Source organism: Sapajus apella, unplaced genomic scaffold (assembly GCF_009761245.1).
Source record: "Sapajus apella isolate SASKATOON/1434 unplaced genomic scaffold, GSC_monkey_1.0 scaffold6, whole genome shotgun sequence".
In the NCBI taxonomy this organism is placed as follows: domain Eukaryota; kingdom Metazoa; phylum Chordata; class Mammalia; order Primates; family Cebidae; genus Sapajus; species Sapajus apella.
Genome location: NW_022436946.1, coordinates 63,371,123 through 63,383,701, shown reverse-complemented (window position 1 = coordinate 63,383,701; position 12,579 = coordinate 63,371,123). Strand labels below are relative to the sequence as shown.

The following is a 12,579-nucleotide window of genomic DNA, read 5'->3' as shown; positions in this document are numbered from 1 at the left end:
AAACTTCAGACTACCATTATTTAATCGAATCATTTTTTATATTTTTATTTTTTAATACATATACTTTTTTTTTTTTTTTTGAGATGGAGTCTCAATCTGTTGCCTAGGCTGGAGTGCAATGGAGTAATCTCGGCTCACTGAAACCTCCGCCTCACAGGGTCAAGTGATTCTCCTACCTTAGCCTCCTCAAGTAGCTGAGATTACAGGCATGTGCCACCTTCCCTGGCTAATCTTTGTATTTTTAGTAGAAACGGGGTTCCACCATGCTGGCCAGGCTGGTCTCGAACTCCTGACCTCATGATCCGCCCACCTTGGCCTCCCAAAGTGCTGAGATTTCAGGTGTGAGACACCGTGCCCGGACTATACATGCACTTATAATGTATATACTATATTAGTGGTTAGAGAAGATGATCTATCTGGATTTCTGTTGACCTTGTTGCTATTTAGACAAACTATAATATAAATACCTCATCCAAAAGTGACAGCTGAAATTAGGTGCTCAAGTATTACAACAAAAAAATGCTTTCTGAAACATCATCTTCAGGAAATACTAACTTCAATCTCTAATAGTAAAAATATGATAATGTCTTCAGTATCTCAGCAGACTGTGCTTTGGCCACAGATTTTTTATGTCACAATAAATATTAATATTTGAAAAACAGAGCAAATATAAGCTTTCTGACACATCTTAATTTCCTTTACAACAGTACTAATAGAAATGAGGCAATCTATTAACTGCAAAATGGTTTTACTAATTACAAAGTTAAGTTGAAATTAAGGAAAAAGAACCTAAATTATTTTTCTAAATTACTAATTAAAAATTCAAAACAAGTGAAAAACAATGATATTTAAAGCAGAAATGTTTCTACAATCTCATGTGTACATTCCATGCCAGTTTTACAGACAACAATTCAACTTTAAATAAAATCCATGTACAGAAGTACCATGAAATGAAATTTGCTCAGAATGACATTAAGATTAATTCAAGTTAACTAAAAGTCAATTATACAAAGTTTACTTACCTAAATTACTACTATAAGTTATCCAAAAATTAGGTTTTAAACATATTTATATGCTTTAAAATACAAAATAAGAAAGGACACAATAGAACAGAAAGGTGAAGAAAAAATCAACTGGCTTTACACTAAGTCAAATGCCAACAGAGTTAGTCTTTTTGATATACTTCATGAGACGTTTCAAACACCATAGCTATTCATATACTGTATGCTGAAAACACTGATTCACATATGCTAAAAACACCATCTCTACTTTTCTCATATTTAAATTTAAGAAAATAAATTTATAAATATATTGACTAATATTATTTTCTGTGATGAGGACATATGGCTAGAAGTGACTGCTTAAATAATCAGAACTCAGAATGGACAGAGTAAGGTCAATCTACCTCTAAATGCAGAAATAAGAGCCTTGGAGTTCACCATAGGCTATACTATATAAACTATTTTTCTAAATTAATTTGAAAATGCTGATTCTTTTCAGCTTATTCTCTTATAATGATTCTTCAAATTGACTTACCAAGGTTTACATCTGGTAGTATCTTATCATGAAACTGTGTTTCCCCACCATTAGGGGAAAGAAAGTCTGCCAGAAGTTGACTATTACTCAGTTCTGGATGCTGCAGAAGTTTCTTGAATGAACAAAAAAAAAGGGGGGGAAAAACAGTTTAGAAATCTAGAAGAGTAATCAAAACTGTATTTAAATGTTTTTTTAATGTTATTTTTATCCCCAAAAGCTACTTTATATTTAAAATAATAACAAAGCAATTGCATTTTTAGAAAGAAGAGTATAGGATAGTAGGTAAGACCTTGGCCTTTACAGTCAGACATGAATGAGTTTGAATTCTGGCTCTTCCACATGCTAGCTGACACTAGAAAAGTTCCTAAATTGTCCAAGGAAACTTCCTCACCTATAAAATAAGAATAATGACACTACCGACTTTACAGTATTGTTATATAAAGCATTCAGCACAGTAATGGACACACAGGAAGTAAAACAAAACATAAGCTACTATTATTTCCCAGTTTCTCAACTATAAAATGAGTACAATAGCATGACACAACTTTCTTAATAATTTTTAAAAGTCAGCATAAAGGGTTTTGCAGAAAACTAGATGTGGAAATGTGAAATAACTTTAAAACTCTGTTGTCTGTTCTTCCTGCAACACTATTTTCTAATAAGATAAAATAGGCCAGGCACAGTGGCTCATGCCTGTAATCCTATCACTTTACAGGCCAAGGTGGGTGGGCAGGTTGGGAGTTCGAGACCAACCTGACCAACAAGGCAAAATCCCATCTCTACTAAAAATACAAAAATTAGCCAGTGGTGATGGCCTGTAATCCCAGCTATCTGGGAGGCTGAGGAATGAGAATCGCTTGAACTCGGGAGGTGGAAGTTGCAGTGAGTCAAGATCATGCTGCACTCCAGCCTAGATGACAAGAGCGAAATTCCATCTCAAAAAAAAAAAAAAAAAATGACTTAAAAGCCAAAATTCACCCAGTCTTAACCTAATAGTTTTCTTAACTATGAAACACTAACAAAACATAAATAGAAATCTACATTTAAAAACCAGTACGGCAACCTCTAATTTAAATCCATATTAACAGAAAATAGTTCTTATACAGTGAAGTACTCTAGTTTGTAGAAATAATTAGCTGGTCCAAATAGGGTTAACATTATCAACAAAGACATAGTTTTATGTTTTATCCAAACATCCCTGCAGTAGTTAATTATTATTTCATATTTCAATTTTCACATCACCAAAAAATGTATATAGAAAATATCGATCTATTTTTCAACTTGGCGTTGAAAGCATTCAACAGTTCAGAGAGAGGAAATAAAGTGTAAATACTCCTTTACACTGCTGAGTATTTTTAATTTAAAAGTATTTCTTTTTGGGTAGGATCCAAATTTGACCGAATCAACAATTTTTTAAACATATAAAATTCCATGCCCAAGTAAAATATTTTTTAAACAAATATTAAGTATCCTCTCTTATAAGCACTTGATAAAGAAAGACGGTTATTAATCTTGGAGAGCCTGACGTCTCAAGTAACTTTTACACCGACTGTACCAGGTATTGAAATAACATACCAATTATATTTTAACGTAATGTTATGTGCACATATAACACTATTAAAAAAATGGGATTCAATTCCATGTAGCAAATGGTAGAGTTGATCCCAGGAAATTGGAAAAACATCTATGAACCCAAAACAAAAGGTACTCCAAAGTTCAGAATATGCTAAACACAAAATCAAACAGAAAACAGAACAAACAATAACAAATATTCTAAGAATACTACCCAGTATTCTTCAAATGCATCTAATCTTTTACACCAAATGTTTCTTTTTTAATGTCCTATACAAAGTTTTAATCAGCCTAAAACTAAGTAAAGATTTTTCTGGACTGGGTGTAGTGCCTCACGCCTGTAATCCCAGCACTTTGGGAGGCCAAGGAAGGTAGACCATGAGGTCAGGAGTTTGAGACCAGCCTGGCCAACATGATGAAACTCCGTCTCTACTAAAAATACAAAAATTAGCCAGGCATGGCGTGTATGCCTGTAATCTCAGCTACTAGGGAGGCTGAGGCAGAAAAATCACTTGAACCCAGGAGGTGGAGGTTGCAGTGAGCCTAGATCATGCCACAGCAGTCTAGCTTGGGTGACAGAGTAAGACTCAGTTTAAAAAAAAAAAAAGATTTTTCTTCCCCTAAGAAAATATCTTGTATTTTATTCCATTTTGGGGGGGGCAGGGGAGAGAAGGTAGGTGGAAGTAATATACTCTTGACCAAAATTCATTCTAAAATAAACATGGAAATTTTTTTTAATTAAAATCCACACGGACAGGTATTTATACAGCAAAGCACAAATGTAAAAGAGAAAAAGAGACAAATTAGAGAATGCTATAATTAGCAACTTTTGAAATCAATACAGTTGATGTTCTACCTGTAGATATTCCTGGAACTCTTCCCTCTTTGACTTTAAGAATTCATAATTTTTGGGGCCAATAATCCTCTTAGAAGGAAGCTGGGCATCAGGAAATGTACCTGAAATTAGTACATATTAAAGTTATTGCTGTGTTCTGCTATTATTTTTAAAACCTTAAAATAGGTCTTAACATTTACTATGGCACTTTCAGATTAACAACACTGCCTTGTAGAGATGTGACATTATTCTTTGAATAATCTTCACAAAATCAGAGAACTTCAAGTCAAAAGTCCAGACGAAAGAATTTGAGTCTACTGATAAACAAAATATCACTCATAACAACCACGGTTTGACATAGATTTTTTTAGCTTTCTATACTAGTAAAACAGCTTCAAAAATTATGAGATTGTTTTGAAATCGGTGAGATATATTAGATAAAACCTTACTAAAGAAGTAACTAATTTCTCATAGGGAAAAAAGATAGCACTTTGTAAATGCTACATAAATAGCTTAAAATCAAAATGTAAGCCGGGTGCAGTGGCTCACACCTATAATCTCAGCACTCTGGGAGGCCAGGGTGAGCAGATCACTTGAGGTTAGGAGTTTGAGATCAACGTGATGAAACCCCATCTCCACTAAAAATACAAAAAAATTAGCCAAGCATGGTGGCATATGTTTGTAATCCCAGCTACTCAGGAGGCTAAGGTAGGAGAATCACTAGAACCTTGGAGGCGGAGATTGCTGTGAGCCGAGATCACGCCACTGCACTCCAGCCTGGGTGACGGAGCAAAACTCCATCTCAAACAAAAAAAAAAAAAAGAAAGAAAAAAAAATGTAAAAACTATGAATGTACTTTCTCAGATAGGACTGGCTTTAGAAATTTTAGTATCAAAAAAGAAAAGTATAAACAAAAAAAGTTTTCAAAGAAAACACTCAGCCTTAAACAAAAAAAGTTTTCAGAGAAAGAACCAGGATGGTACTGTACCAGATTGGTAGAGAGAAAAAAAAAAAAAAACATTTCAATACACATACAAACTCAAAATCTAGGCACAAATATGGAGTGGGACCTTTATTTTCCTATAATAATCATCCTTATCACAGGCTTTGTTCTTATAGCAGGGAAAGGAATGTTCCTTACTCTTCTCAATTCAAAATCAACCTGAATTTGCATCAGGAGACACTCTACAGAGCTTTTCTAAAATAAAAAGATTTAGAACACACAGGTAAAACTCACCAAGCTACAAACAAACAAAAAAGCTGGAAATTGTTTATAACTATATCCCTGATATTAACCAAAATAAATAAATTGAAGAGACAGGAAGAACAAAAAAGAATAAATAGAAAACCCTTTCTAAAATACAGTTTTAAATTAGCTATTTTTAAATTTTTATTTTATTATTAAAAAAGCATAAATGTACCTTGCAAGAACTTTAAATACAGAGATAAGTAAAAATAAAAAGATAAACAGTCTACTTCTGTTATCAATAAAAGTGTACACAGTGCCACTGTTGTATTTCTTTGCTATAATTATTTAAAATAAATTAATCTGGTAACATAGCTTTAAAGAATAGTAATGCTGAAATGTAATGTTTTATCCAAAAAGAATAACATACCATGAAATTCTGTTAATTTTGATTCAAGCACATAGAATTCAAGATATCTTCTATAGACAGACCAGTGTTCAGGCTCGTGTCCAACTGTAAATTGAGTAAACACACACTGAGTAACAAATAATTTTAACACCCTAAAAGAAAGCCATATTTAAAACATTAAGAATACAAAGCTGGCTGGGCACGGTGACTCGCGCCTATAATTCCAGAACTTTGGGAGACTGAGGTGGGTAGATCATTTGAGGTCAGGAATTCGAGACCAGCCTGGCCAACATGGTGAAACCCTGCCTTTACTAAAAATATACAAATTAGCCTGGAATGGTGGCGGGCATTTGTAGTCCCAGCTACTCAGGAGCCTCAGGCAGGAGAATCGCTTGAACCTGGGAGGCAGAGGTTGCAGTGAGCCAAGATTGCATCATTGCACTCCAGCCTGGGCAACAGAGTGAGACTCTGTCTCAAAAAAAAAAAAAAGAATACAAAACTGGAAATTATTCCACAGTCATAATTTGTTATTTTTGGCATAACATTATCAACAAATTTTATCCCGTATTTTAGGTACCTAGAAGTGACTAATAAATTTTATCTATTATGAAGTTATCTCAAGAAAATACACTTTTTCTATACGGAATCAGAGTTGACAGAAACTTTAAAATATCATGCAATTATGATTTTTTTTTAATGTCACCAAAATAATGTATTTCACAAAAAATTTTTTTATTGATTTTGGGTCTCTCAAATATTTACCATGTTGTCCTAATTTAACATAGTACAGAGCAGTACTAACCAATAGAAGTTGAGGCTGTAGTGAGCCACAGTCATGCCACTGCACACCAGCATAGGCAACAAAGCAAGACCCTCCCTCAAAAAGAAAAAAAATTAAATTAAAAAATAAAATACAAGTTTTAAGATTTTGGGGGTTTTATTTTTAAGTTACTGAGCCATAAATTATTATAAATTATGTTAAATTATTAACCTTTTAAAATAAAGCATAAAAATTAAAGGCAGTTGTCATAAAGCAAAACCAAAAGTATATTCCAAACAAAACTAAGTTTGAAACAGAAATCAGACTCTATTATTGACAATGGTTTGGTTGTCCACCTGTCAGAATGCTGAGAGAACACCAACTACTAAGAGTAAACAGCAACTCCAACAAAATCAGGCAGTATGGCCTAAGACCTGGACAGAATAAGACTCTGCCTGGTATTTAGTTATGATAGGAAAAATTATAACTAGCTACTCTGGGCATTCTTCCTTCCCAATTTCCTGTGTCCCATGTTCTTGAAACAGGATCAGCTTTTGAAGAAAATCAGAAAACCTAATACTTTTTGAAAAATAAATAAGAATAATTAGCACTGATCTTCACACTACCACTTAGTTACCCTCTCAAAACCATTTTCTAACACTGTCACTTTTTTCCTTCTTTCCTCATAACTCCCTCTTTCTGAGCTCAACTTTATTTTCTGCTCATCATTCTCAAAATATACATGACTTTGTGCTTTTCCCTACACTGACTGACCCAATTCTTGGACAAAGTGCAAAGTGGTGACTGTTTTATTTTTTAATTCGATTTCTTTTTATGAAGTTACAAGTAGGGACTTGAAAGTGGTGACTTTATCCTGCTACAGACAACATTAACCCTTATCTCTTCTACAGTCTATACCTGAAATAATCAAAAGAAAAAATATGGCTAAACATGAAGAAAATTTGTAAAGTTTTAACCATACTTTCATCAGCTCTTTTTTTGGAGACAGGATTTCACTCTGTCTCCAAGGCTGGCGAGCAGTCACGAGATCTTGGCTCACTGCAACCTCCGCCTCCTGGGTTCAAGTGATCTTCATGCCTCAACCTCCTGAGAAGCTGGAACTACAGCACACACCACCATGCATGGCTAATTTTTGTATTTTTAGTAGATAAGGGGTTTCACCATGTTGGTCAGGCTGGTCTCAAACTCCTGACCTGAGGTAATCCACCCGCCTTGGCCTCTCAAAGCGCTGGGATTACAGGAGTGAGCCACCATGCCTGGCCATATTTTCATCAATTCTAATTAGCCCACAAAATGGGTGCGAGAAAATACTGCCTTAATTAAACTAATATAATACCTGATACAGTGCTGTATGGATTCATGATAATTAAGTAAGTATAATGGCTAATGATGGCAACAAAACCATTAAAAGAACAGTACATTAAATGCCTGATGGACTGTCAGGTGTCTAGTAGGCTTCACTCAATAACTGTTGATTGAATGAGTTAGTTAACTGCTAACAAAGATAACCTGGGACATCCTAAGCCTTCTTTCAATTTTCTGTTTTGGACACTCTCTTTTGGATATGCAGCTATATTTGTTAGGCCTAAGTAGCAAAATGTTTATTGTACCTGAAAACAATACTCATTCATGGGCATCTTTTAAGAAAGGTATTCAGAAAGCTTCCTACCTGCTCTTCTATCATTTCTTTCAACATCAATACAAAACACAGGAATTCTCTCTTTTTTCTCCTTCCTTTCAGAGGAGGGATCCTCAAAGAAGTCTACATATGGAATGCTAATTTTCCATGCAGCAAGGTTTCGGGGAGTATTAGGTGTGCTCACAGCCTCCACTGGAGAATCATCTTCCATTACAACAATACCTTCTTCAATCTGGAAAAAAATTAACGGGATGAATTTAATATTCCCAATACCTTTAGAATTATAGCATATGAGATACAAGTAAAAAGTAATATGCCCATATCAATTGATAATTTTTTAAGACTCTGAAAGCTAGGTAATATTAAATTTTCTACTGAAAAAATAACGACAAAAAGTTAAAAACTAAGTTACTAGCGTCAACTCTAAGTTTTGTTCCATCTACTGTGCATGAAAATATAATAGGCCAGGGACAGCGCCTATAATCCCAACACTTGCAGAGGCTGAGGTGGGAGGAATGCTTGGCCCAGAAGTTTGAGACTAGCCTGGGAAACACAGCAAGACCTTGTTGCTACAAATACTTGTGAAAATTTAGTTGGGCATGGTGGTGCGCCTCTGTAGTCCCAGCTACTCAGGAGACTGAGGTGGGAGCATCGCTTGAGTCCAGGAGGCTGAGATTGCAGTGAGCCAAGTTTGTGCCACTGTACTACATCCTGGGTGACAGAGGAAGACCCTGTCTCAAAAAAAAAAAAAAAAAAAAAAAAAAGAAAGAAAGAAAGAAAATATAATAGAAGATAAAGAATAAATATCTTAGAAATTATGGAAAAAATACGTAAAACACAAATACAGAAAACGTTCAACCTTTGTGATAAGAAATATTAATGTACTGGTATTTTTCATTTTGAAAAGTAAAATTTTATAAATGACAACAGTCACTGATGGAGACTGTACAGATAAACTAGATCTGTGACACACTGCTGGTTACAAGGTATACCAGCACAACCCTTCTGGAAAGTGTTTTGGCAATATTTATCTATAAAGAATCAAAAAATGATTTCAAACAAGTAATTCCATTTTTGAAAATTTATTGTAACAAAAATATTTACTCCAAAAACTTTCTTAACTATAAAAACGACCCAAGTAAAAACTGTAGCAGTAAGTAACATAAAATTGGAAAAAAGGTCGGAATAAAACCCACCTCCACAGAATTAAGAGTTTTTCTGTTTCATCACTCTAAAACTTTAATGTAAATGTTTAAATGCTAAATATTTTCAAATGCCAAAAAAATAAAGTAACAATTATTTTAAAAAATAAAACTACATGTTCTAGAAATAGATACACAGGAAGAAGGAAACAACTGTCTCTGTTTTTTAAATTGGAAGAGTTCCTTTGAATCTGGCATATTATAAATATCGACTCACCTAGACATCTCTTATTCATGTTTAAAAGGACAAAATATTATAAATAAAACGCATTCATCTTGAACACGCCTTTTTAAAAGCAATGAGTCAAAGTTTGCAGCACTTAAGAGAATTCTGAGTAGCCTAGTCAGAGCAAACCAGTAGTACAGAGGAATTTATTTCCAGAATTCTAACCCTACCTTCACTCTCAGTTCTTTCCTCTTAACCCTGGTACCCACCTCTCTTCTAAGGAAATTCCTTTCCTCCCCCACAAACTTCCTTTCCTTTTTTCTGTTCTCATCCTAAATTGGCTTTCCATAACCTCTAATAAGATTTTCACTGATCTTAGGAAGACTTCTTAATGCTCTGTTGAAAACAACTTGAAGACCTTTGGAAACAAAACTATAAAAATAGATGACAGATGTTGGGTTTTGCCTTTTAAGAGGCAAGATTATCTCCTTATAATCTTGGAAGAAACACAGAGAGATGTATGAGAGAAACACCCAACGCTTAATACTTGAGGTTTAAGGTATCATCTTCCATGGTTACTACAAGTATATTTTTGTTAATGGATCTGGCTTCTGAGGAGAAGAGAAAGTGAATCATAAAATGATAGAGAATTTGTTGAAAATGCTGACTAAAAGCCAGAAGAAAAAAAAAGACATTCTTAAATTAAAAGAAGCTCCTCAGAATCAATGTAAGAAACAAAATGGGAGAACAAAATTCTTAGCAATGAAAAAGGACAAAGTTTAGTAATTTATTACTGTTACTACTTAAATGGTATTTTTATCAACAAAGTCTAAAGAAAAATCTCTAGGGAAATATTTCTCTAAGAACTTTCAGGGCATCCTTTAACACTGTTTGAAAATAAGTAAATATTGTAATCAAAATGTTAATAAGGGAAAACCAAGTACTTTAAATACTTTTGATTTCCAAACAGCTGTTCTTTCTACCAAGAGGATGGTGATTATGGAAGGTGGAGATAAAAGATTAAATGTCCTTCTATTTCCTTAAGAAATGTTAGTATTTCTGATTATTCTTTTCCTATACAGAGATAACTCCCAAGTTATCTCTGTATATATATCTCTGTATAATCTGTACAGGCATATTATATTTTGTAACTATATTTGTAAGCCATATTTCTGAACTTAAGACAGAAATGCATTTTCTGATACATCAACCCAATTTTTTTTGTTGTTGAGACAGGGTCTCACTAGGTTGCCAGGCTCACTGCAACCTCCTCCTGGGCTCAAGTGATCCTCCTTTATCAGTCTCCTGAGTAGCTCACACACTACCACACCCAGCTAATTTTTCTGTGTATATACAGACAGGATTTCACCATGTTGGCCAGGCTGGTCTCAAACTCCTGAGCTCAAGTGATCTTCCAGCCTCAGCCTCTCAAAGTGCTGGGATTACTGGTGTGAGCCACCAAACCCAGCCCCAACCCAATCTTATATACCAGGCTTTGGCTCACAGGGCAGCATATGGATGGATGCTAATTTAATTCACAACTTGCAATCATACAGCTATGAGAATTGATGTGCTTACAGGACTCACTCTATGTGCAAAGCACTGTTCTCAGTGCTTCACATATATTATTTGGTTAATACTTCTTACAACATCTCTATGTAAGATAAATAGTAATCTCCATTTCAAGGTGACAAAACAAAATCACAATAAAATTAACCAACATACCCAAGATCACTGAGCAAGTAGGCACTGCTGCCAAATGACACAACAAGGGTTCTGAAAGATAACGTCTTCTGTGTCTCTAATAAGACATCCTAAATGTCTCCAATTTAGGATCACAAACCACTTTATTCCTGGCAGTGAAACCGGCAACTTCTCTTTTCCCTCAACTTCCTAAACAAGACAAAGCGGATTCCCCCAGCACCCCCAGCTTGGAACTAGCAGTGTCTTCTAAATCTTAGAAGACATCTTAGTCTGGGTCAGCACCTTACCGTCCCTGTATTTTCCTTTGATAATATTAAACATTTGTTTGCCTGCTTCTCCAACTTTCTGTTACTACTGTCTTTACTCTCAATCAAGAATTTCCTTCTTCCTTGGGTCACTACAAAAGAGCAAATTCTCTCAGCTTTTTAAAGATATCCTCCTATTATTGAAGCTGAAATACAGCCTGTGTATCCAGTAATTGGGAAGGCAAAATACACCTTCCTCCATAAAAAATATGTTTTAAAAGTTCAGGATAACATGAGTAAATGCTTTTGTTACAATATTGAATGGGGAGAAAGGCTGGCAAACTATATTTATAATGTAGTCTAGTCTAGTGAAAAGGAAAAGGCTTTTATGTTTGGGAGATTTTTTTTTTTTTTTTTTTTAAGAAAATCACCAAACTATTAATAGAAGTGGTTACTGGGTGGTAAGATTATGGGTGCAAGTGGCATTTAAATTTTTTCCCACTGTTCTATATTATTAGAAAACTGGCTGGGCACAGTGGCTCACACCTGTAATCCCAACACTTTGGGAGGCTGAGGCAGGCGGATCACAAGGTCAAGAGATCGAGACCATCCCGGCCAACATGGTGAAACCCCATCTCTACTAAAATATAAAAATTAACTAGGCGTGGTGGCACGTGTCTGTAGTTCCAGTTACTCGTGAGGCTGAGGCAGGAGAATTGCTTGAACCCAGGAAGCGGAGGTTACAGTGAGCCAAGATCGCGCCACTGTACTCCAGCCTGGCACCTGGCAACAGAGCAAGACTCTGTCTCAAAAAAAAGAAAGAAAAAAAGAAAACTGATAATATAATGTGCTTAAAATTAGAAAGCATAAACATTATTTTGAAAAAGACTTTCTCTACTTTCTTCTACCCACACTTTTTTTCTTTTCTTTTTTTTTTTTTTTGAGACAGGCTTTCACTCTGTTAACCAGGCTGAAGTGCAGTGACACAAATACGGTTCACTGCAGCCTTGACCTCCTGAGGTGGGGTGATCCTCCCAAGTAATTAGGACTACAGCTGTGCACCATCATGCTCAGCTTATTTTTTAGTTTTTTGTAAAGACAGGGTCTCACCATGTTGCCTAAGCTGGTCTTGAACTCCTTGGCTCAAGCAATCCTCCTGCCTCAGCTTCCCAAAGTGCTCAGATTACAGATGTGAGCCACCAAACCCTGCAAAAAAATACTACCCACACTTATAGGAAAAAATAAAGGCATAAAAAAATTGCTGTATTTGGATTAATAAAAAAGGTCTTAAATAAGATTTTCTT

The 12,579-nt window shown here is 35.0% G+C and overlaps 1 protein-coding gene across 14 annotated transcripts in view; it reads right to left on the bottom strand.

Moving 5' to 3' along the window:
• Positions 1-12,579, bottom strand: part of SNX14 (sorting nexin 14) — a 103,019-nt gene that overhangs the window by 29,941 nt on the left and 60,499 nt on the right. For all 14 annotated transcript variants that reach the window (XM_032275327.1, XM_032275321.1, XM_032275332.1 and 11 more), the window contains 4 exons: positions 7,989-8,190; positions 5,560-5,643; positions 3,965-4,065; positions 1,537-1,648 (listed from right to left, as the gene is read on the bottom strand). In XM_032275327.1, the coding sequence (XP_032131218.1) occupies positions 1,537-1,648; positions 3,965-4,065; positions 5,560-5,643; positions 7,989-8,190 (499 nt within the window). The remainder of the gene's footprint in view (positions 1-1,536; positions 1,649-3,964; positions 4,066-5,559; positions 5,644-7,988; positions 8,191-12,579) is intronic.